The 8,816-nt window shown below is 43.7% G+C and overlaps 1 protein-coding gene across 3 annotated transcripts in view; it reads left to right on the top strand.

Annotated features, from left to right (window-relative positions):
• NCAPH (non-SMC condensin I complex subunit H) overlaps positions 1-3,714 on the top strand; it is a 39,955-nt gene extending 36,241 nt beyond the window's left edge. Inside the window, exon 18 of one of the 3 annotated variants that reach the window (XM_017524124.2) lies at positions 3,169-3,714. In XM_017524124.2, the coding sequence (XP_017379613.1) occupies positions 3,169-3,228 (60 nt within the window). In that variant the 3' untranslated portion in view covers positions 3,229-3,714. The remainder of the gene's footprint in view (positions 1-3,168) is intronic. The other 2 variants (XM_017524125.2, XM_017524126.2) reach the window with 2 other exon arrangements.
• Positions 3,715-8,816: the final 5,102 nt, after the last annotated feature.

The following is an 8,816-nucleotide window of genomic DNA, read 5'->3' as shown; positions in this document are numbered from 1 at the left end:
CCCCCCGTCTCTACTAAATATACAAAAAATTAGCTGGGTGTAGTGGTGCGCACTTGTAATCCTAGCTACTTGGGCGGCTGAGGCAGGAGAATAGCTTGAACTCAGGAGGCAGAGGTTGCAGTGAGCCAAGATCATGCCACTGCACTCCAGCCTGGCAACAGAGCCAGACTCCATCTTTTTTTTTTAAAAAAGACCAAAGCCTGGTAGTACCAAAGTCAAGACATATGGGAGATATGGCAGAGAAAAGAAGAGGGAGATGAGGATGAAAAGAAAACAGTTGCAGGAAGAGAAGTGTACTAAAATGTGGAGGCAACAGCCAGAAAAGTCAAGCTGTCTGTCACAAGGAAGGAGAATCTTGAAGTGCCAGCTGGGTCAGCGTGGCAGACTCCTGTGCCATGCCAGCCAACAGTTGCACAGCCATGGGACAGCTAAGGAGCTGAGTGGTACTATCCAGGGATACCACTGCTGGGAGAGGGCAGCCAGCAGTAAGCCTACACATTTGAGCATCACTGGACACTTGGTAGGCATTAGGCTCCCCAGCCAGCTGATGGACAGCATAGCTTTTGCCACCTGCAGTAGAGGGCTATGGACTGGGCCATGGCATGTGTGGCAAGCACGACCTTGGGGCTGGGGCACTGTGGCCATGGTGTGTACCACCACTGTCAACTCCCCAGGAGGTGAGGGTGGGCACTGGAATGCAGTTACTGTCTGAATGCCAAAGTGTGCTTTTAGTGGGTGATTATGGGAATGGAATAGTAGCAAAACTAGGGTACTGGAAGCATCCAGGATTTCCTATATGCCAACATGTGACCTCTGGCCTCATAATGAAATCAGGAGCAGTGAGGATTGGCTCCATTTTTAGGTCTGACACTGCTTTGGAGAGAGCTTGCCCTGGCCTGTGTGGCACAGCCACCAGCCAATCCCAGTGACCTACCACTTCTCTTGGCAATACTTTGCTTAGCTCACAACCTCATGAAGAAGAAGAAACTGCCCGGTTAGCAGAAGCTAGTTTTGATTCTGGATGGGGAACAGGTGTAGAAGACCCACTGGGCCAGGACCAAGTTCTGTATGTCTCCAATTACCATGCTGACCATTGGGCTTGTAACTACCAGTCTGGGTGTTCAAACCTGAGGCCTAAACAAAAGAGCCCAGTGTAGCTTCCCAAGAAGGAACAATTGTGCCTCAGAGCCCTTGGGAATGGTTTTAACCCAGGAATGCTGAACTTGCATGGCTGCTGTTGGGGGGCAGTAAGGCTGCAGAGGGAGGATGTGCCCTGTTCACTAGTCTATGAAGGCAGATGTGCCCGTGGATATGGGAGGTGATAGTTTCTATACCTGACACATCCTGAGGTATCTGATGTCCTGTGAAAACTACATCAAGAGAGAGTGACTAAGAAAAAATTTAAAAATATATTTTTATCATTGCCCTGACAAGAAATCCACAGTGGCTCTGCAGAGGATACCCCATCTTAGGTGGCTGATGTGCAGGCCATCCATCTGTCTGCCTTGAGAAGTGTCAGAGGAGGCCTGGAATCTCATTTGCACACCATCTTGGTGGACATAGTTGCTGGCGATTCTCCCACATGGGTATTGATCTCCTAGCACACCAGGCTCCTAGGCTGGCCTCCAAAGCCGAGAAAGCTTCTGAGTCCAATTTAAGAGTGTTATTGCTTTCGCTCATCGGCCCCACCTTAGGGTCAGAGTGCTTCCCTGGGCTGTGCCTCCACAGAAACCTGCCTTTTCCTGTGAGAGAGCGGCTTTCATGGCCCTCACTTGTTTCTTAAAAAGTCAGGCCTGGCTGACACTGCAAAGAAATATTGGTGATTCTGTGGCTTCGCTGAGGTCGTGCTGCTCCGACTCCAGCTCTGCATCCCTGCCCCCCAGTGGCACTGCGGGCTTGTTCATTTTGCTGTGATCAAGTCCCTTTTTAAGGGTCCCAGAGCTCTTGGTGTTTGAAGAATGGGGGAGGGCTACAGCCCATGACTTGTTAAGCTGAGCACTGAGGCCATTACTGGTGCCTGGCTTTGGGTTGAGAAAATTAGGCTTGTAACATTGGCCATAGCAGTTACTGTGATAATCTACAGGATCATGATAACTTGGAGTTTAGAGCCACCAAGAGAAATATTCTCAACACTTCACAGAAGAACTTGACCCCCTCTTGGACTTCTTTCTCTCCACGTTTCACACTTGTCTGGAGTCTGTTCCTCCACCACTCTGACAACAATTTCCCCTCACATAGCTTATACAATAGCCCCCTGTTTCTAGGGATGAGGCAGTGGGGCAGTTGGGGGTGCCTGGAGGAGGCGTGATGGATGGGGTTAATACAGTAGCCCCTTGTTTTCACAGTTTCACTTTCCATGATTTCAGTTACCCACAGTCACCCGTGGTCTGAAAATACTAAGTGGAAATCCAAGAATAAACAGTTTATAAGTTTTAAGTTGCAACTGTTCTGAATAGTGTAATGAAATGTCACAGTGTCCCACTCCATCCTGCCCTGGATGTGAACCATTTCTGTGTCCAGTCAGTCCACACTGCAGATGCAGCTCTCCCACCATACACTTAGTAGCCATCTTAGCTCCCAGGTCAACTGTTGTAGTACTGCAGTGCTGTGTTCCAGTTCCTTTTATTTGACATGATTTTTCTATTTTATTATTATTCTCTTACTTTGGCTAATATATAATTAAACTTGATCATAAGTATATATGTGTAGAAAAAGCATGGTATGTTTGTGTATACATATATATATGTATCTATATATATGTATATATAGATACATATATATGTATATGTATATATAGATACATATATATATATATGTAAATCATATATGTGTATATGATTTGGTACTATCTGTGGCCCCCAGTGGCTCAGGCATCCACCGAGGGCCTCAGAACACCCCTCAAGAATAAGGAGGGACGACTGACTATATGTATGTGTTATGGCTCCTGATGACCTCCCATCTGCCTCCATCAGCAACTTCAGGCTAATCCTAATCCTATAACAAGGATTGGGAATCATTTTTATCATGGAAGTTATACTTGCTTTGAAACAGTTTTCTTATAATCATGGGACAAACCTTTGTAGTCACTACCTTGTTATTGTGATTAGAATTTATGATTCTTTTATTCTCAGTATACCAAAGTCCATGCATGTTTTGGTCTTCCCTCAGAATCTAAAGCTGGAAGGAACAGAGGACCTTTCTGATGTTCTTGTGAGGCAAGGAGATTGAGTTCCCTGTGGAGAAATCAGCAGCAGGAGGCCCATCACTTACTCAGTTGCCAGGACATCCCCAGTCTGGGTAGAAGAAGATGCCGTGGACTTATAGCCAGGTTGTAGCCAACTACCAGCGTACCTGTTTATTTGTGCTCTTTCCTTCTTTCCATCACAATCTGGGTGCCAGCGCCCTGAAGCTCTGTGCTTGACTGATTAAACTTTACTGCCTTATGGTGACCATCTAGGAGAAGGGAGGGCAGAGGGGGCGAGGGTGCTATTCTGGATTGAGAAAATCTATATCCATTCTTTATATCAGTGTATAGTTTTAGTCTCCTAAATTGATCTGTTATTTTCCAAACTTGTCTTGTAGAAAATTTTGCAGTAGGCACTTAATGTTGCCCTTAAAGAACTTTCTAATCCATGTACATAAAATACATCAAATGTACACTTAAAAATGTATATAGAATGCTTTAAAATAAAATTCTAAATAACTGGCAAAATATTTGCGTGTCCACTAGATGAATATTAGACCTAGTCCTTACCTTTGAGGGGGATGCAGTCCTGGTAGTTATTCTGGATACCCACATGTTAGTGGGTATCCAGAAGGGGTATCCATAAGGTAGGGGTATCCAGAAGGGGTATACAGATGGCAGGAGATGCCTAAGGGCCAATATAGTTTGCCTTGAAGGAGAATGGAAGAGATCACTTGCTGGACGGCTGGACATTCAGATTGCAAGACTGGGTCCTACTGAAATCCCAGGATTCTGCTGGAAGGAGCTGGTAGTGATACTTGTCCCTTCTGTACATTGCTTCATGTAGCCTTCTCAGCAACCCTAGGAGGAATTTACTATTGTCACTCCCATGTTGCAGAGGAAGAACACACGCAAGGTAGAATAACTTGCATAAGGGCAGCTGGCTAACTGTCGGGTGGCCTGAGCCCAGTAATCTGTCTCCAGAGTCTGCTGTTGGCCATTGTGCTATGTGCTGTCCAGATGGATCATACAGACTTAGCAGTGGGTAGAGAGCAGTACTCAGATTTGTCCATCTCCACAGAATGCACAGCACATACCAATGTACAAGTTCTTTCCCTAATCTCAGAGAAATAATAACTGGCAATTGCTCCTGATAATAACTTGCTCCTTAGCCAAAAACCACACAAAACAGAAATAATCCCCTCCCCACAGGAATACGCTTTCCAAATTGTATCCAAAACATTACCTGCTCTGTTCTATTGAGACGGTTAGAGACTTAAGAGCATGCTTTAGAAAAAGCAGTGGTGCGCCAGGCGCGGGTGGCTCATGCCTGTAATCCCAGCACTTTGGGAGGCCGAGGTGGGTGGATCACCCGAGGTCAGGAGTTCAAGACTAGTCTGGCCAACCTGGAGAAACCCCATCTCTATTTAAAAAAAAAAGAAAAAAGAAAAATCAGTGGGGCTGTGGGTGAGAATCCATACTCTGTCTTGCTAGGGCTGAAGCCTCCATCACTTTCCCAAGCCAGGTCACTGCTGGGCTTCTTGCTCTCCTTTTATTCCTGAGAGTAGAACTGGCTAGGTCCATTCCTTCCCTCAGTCAGCTCCACTTCCCTATAGTGGGGTCTGGGCGAGGACTGAATTACTAGTAAAACTAGAAAGATCTAGCATTTTGAAAGGAAGAGGCAGGAGGATTGCTCTAAGTCAGGAGTTCGAGAGCAGCCTGGGCAAAACAGACCAGCATCTTTAAAAAAATGTTTAAAAATGAGCTGGGCATGGAGGTGTGTGTGACTAATCCCAGCTACTCAGAAGGCTGAGGTGGAAGAACCACGAACCCAGGAGTTTGAGGCTACCGTGAGCTATGATCATGCTACTGCATTCCAGCCAGGGCAACAGAGTAAGATCCTGTCTCTTCAAAACAAAACTAGTGAGGTTGGTACCAACTTCTTTAATGAAATCCCCTTCCCCTCCACCCTGCTTCTCCTAAGTTTCCCTCATTATGTGGTTGCTGTGGGGTATGTGTGCTGTGGTCTGAATGTTTGTGCCTAAAATTCATACGTTGAAATCCCCTTGATATGTTACGAGGTGAGGCCTTTGGGAGGTGATTAGGTTATGAGGGCAGATTCCTGGTGAATGAAATTAGTGCTGTTATAGAAGAGGCCTGAGGAAGCTTGTTCATTCCTTTTGCCCTTCTGTCATGTGAGGATCCAATGAGAAGGCACCATCTGTGAGTGATGAGCCCCTCACCAGACACCAGATCTGCTGGCATCTTGATCTTGGACTTCTCAGCCTCTAGAACCATGAAAAATAAGTCTGTTGCTTATAAATTAAGCAGTCTAAGTCATTTTGTTATAGCAGCCCAAATTGACTAAGACAGTAAGTATACAAGGTAAGTTTATTTCATATAAAATACTTTGGGAAGTAGGTGTTCCAGGACTGGTGTGATAGTTCCATTAAATTATGAGAGACCAGGGATCCTTCCAGCTCATCCTTCTGTTTCAGTGTGGCTGCTACAATTCAGCCAGCCATCACATCCATATTCTAAGCAGCAGGATGAGGGACTGGGGGAAAAGAGAACTGCTGCTCCCTGTTAAATCGGTTTTCTGGGGATCAGTATGAATATTTGCCACCTCAGGATGCCACAAAGGTGGCAAAAGCCTTCCCACCAGCAAGAAGGCTCCCACCAGATGTGGATTCAACCTGGGACTTCTCAGCCTCCATAACTGTAATAAATTCCTTTGTTAATTACCCAGTTTCAGGTATTCTGTTGTAGGTAACAGAAAATAAACTAATACAAGTGGTAGTGTGTCCAGCTAAAAATTTGGGTTCTGTTACTGAAGGTTAAAAGAAAATTTGAGGTACCCAGCAGTATCTGCCTCAGATGCTGAGAAGCCTTCTTAGATAAGACCATATACCATGTCCATAACTGAAGTTTTAACATTCTCTACCAAACAGAACCAGAATTGAAGGACAGGAGAATTTGCAAGATAGAATTTGCAATTTGCAAGAGAGGGGCAATTTGCAAGAGAGAATTGTGGGACCCTGAGAGAGAACACATTCCCCAAAGGAAGAGGGAACCAGATATTACAAATTGAATTGAACAAGAAGGCCTGATATTTGAAGGGGAATTGTAGTTCCCAGTAAAGTATGATGCAGCTAAGTGCACTTCCCTGGCCAGACCACCCTATAGTGTATGATCCCCCTGGGGAGCAAGAGGCTTCAGGTAACATTTTGGTGCCCTAGGAGTTCTGCTGTGGTACAACTACAGTGGATCACAGGCAAAGAGTGTGTGTTGTTCCCCTTTTCAGCACCGGATACTGGGTCATTTCAACCCCACAAGGATTTGCAGCATCTGTGGCAACCAGTTTGGTGTTCTGGAGCAAGGAAAGGAACCGTTCATGGTGGCTGAAGCCAAGCTGCTCAGCACTGAGGCAGCAAGCCATGATCTAGGTCTGCAAGTAGAATTTTCAGTTTTGGTGCATTTAAAAATGTCTTTTGGGGATAGTGGGAATGGTTCATGCGTACAAAAAAAAAAGAAAATCATGAATAAGACCTACTATTTGATAGCACAATAGGGTGACTATAGTGACTACAGTCAATAGTAACAATTGTATATTTTAAAGAATGTAATCGAAAAGAGTAAATGCTTGAGGGGATGGATACCCCATTCTCCATGATGTGCTTATGTCACATTGCATACCTGTATCAGTATCTCACGTACCCCGTAAATATATACATCTATGTATCCACAACAATTTTAAGAATAATAAAATTTAAAAAATAAATGCCTATTTTGCCTTCATTTTTGAAGGATAGCTTTACTGGATATAGAATACTGGTTGACAGGTTTTTTTTCCTTTGGCATTTGAATGTCTCCCAATGTCTTCTGCTTTCATAATTTCTGAAGAGAGGTGGCCATATACTCTTAACACTATTCCTTTGTATGTAATTGCTATTTTTTTCTCATACAACTTTCAATATCTTTTCTGTATCTTTGGCTTTCATCAGTTTAACTATCGCTTATCTAGGAGTAATTCTCTTTGTGTTTACTTAGGATTCATTGAGCTTCTTAGATCAGAAAATTAATACAGTGAGTTCTTTCGGTAGCCATGTCCTATAAAGTCTCCGCAAGCACAGAATTAGCAAATGCTTAGCTGTTGCTCCTAGGTAAGATACAGGGTTAGCTTCCTGTGAGCCTCTGGTAAAAACATTTTCATCAGTTGGTTAATATTTAGCTTTGTTTTATGTCTGTTTTTATTTAAAGACATTCAATATATTTTACAAATTATAGGCAGTATTTATTAAAATAAAACACTAGCCAAGAAGAGTTTAACATTTTCCTGGCCACAGGTAACTTGACTAAATTTATTTGGCTTCTATCCTCACAAGAGTACCGCCCACTTAAAAAAAAAATAGTCTTCTAACGAATCCACAAATTTAGCTACTTTTTCATTCTATCCCATAGCTACATCATGTACTGTAGATGTTATAATACTTTAGCATTTTCTAGAATGTTTTCTTGTAGTAAAGATTGGTGAATTTCTTCCTCCTTTCTCTGTATGTACTGTTGGTTCATTAACATTGAACTCACAGAGCAGCACTGTGACTTATGCCTGAATGAAGCTTATGTAACACACATTTCATCACAGCCTTCTCGCTCTTAGGAACACTGGAGAGCGCTTCAGCAGTACACTTAGGAGCCATTTTAAACAGCAAAATCACTGAGAAAAAGCACCAAAATGGCCAGGCGCAGTGGTTCATGCCTGTAATCCCAGCACTTTCAGAGGCCAAGGTTGGCAGATCGCTTGAGTCCAGGAGTTAAAGACCAGCCTAGGCAGCATGCCTAGCCCTAAATCAATTTTAGAACATGTTCATCACTCCCAAAAAGAAACTCTGTATTCCCTGACCCACTTCTCCTCAGACATAGGCAACCACTAACCTACTTTCTGTCTCCAGAGATTTGCCTCATCTGGACATATCATTAAATAGAATCATAATACAATATGTGATATTTTGTGACTGGCTTTTTTCACTTAGCATAATATTTTCAAGATTCATCCATGTTGTAGCGTGTTTTGGTACTTCATTCCTTTTTATGACCAATTAGTATAGCAGCATATGGTGCTGTTGTTTGGCCCCACTGTGTCTCATGTTGAAATTTAATCCACAGTGTTGGAGGCGGGGCCTAGTAGAAGGTGTTTGGATCATGGGGTTGAATTCTTCATGAATGGCTTGGTGCCATCCTTGCAGTAATGAGTGAGTGAGTTCCCATGAGAGCTGGTTGTTAAAAGAGCCTAGCACCTGCCTCCTTTCTCTCTTGCTTCTGTGCTCTAGCCATGTGATCTCTGCACACACCAGCTCCCCTTCACCTGTCATGAGTAGAAGCAGCCTGAGGCCTCACCAGAAGCAGATGCTGGTGCCATGCTTTCTGTACAGCCAGCAGAACTGCGAGCCAAGTAAACCTCTTTCCTTTATAAATTACCAAGCCTCAAATGTTCCTGAGACATGTGGACAGACCACATTTTGTTTATCTGTTCTTTAGCTGCTGAACTTTGGAGTTGTTTCTACTTTTTGGCTATTGTGAATAATGCTGCTATAAAATTCATGCACAAATTATGTGTGTTTTTTTTTTTTTT

Source organism: Cebus imitator, unplaced genomic scaffold, assembly GCF_001604975.1.
Source record: "Cebus imitator isolate Cc_AM_T3 unplaced genomic scaffold, Cebus_imitator-1.0 Scaffold31, whole genome shotgun sequence".
In the NCBI taxonomy this organism is placed as follows: Eukaryota; Metazoa; Chordata; class Mammalia; order Primates; family Cebidae; genus Cebus; species Cebus imitator.
This window is presented reverse-complemented; position numbering and strand designations above follow the sequence as displayed.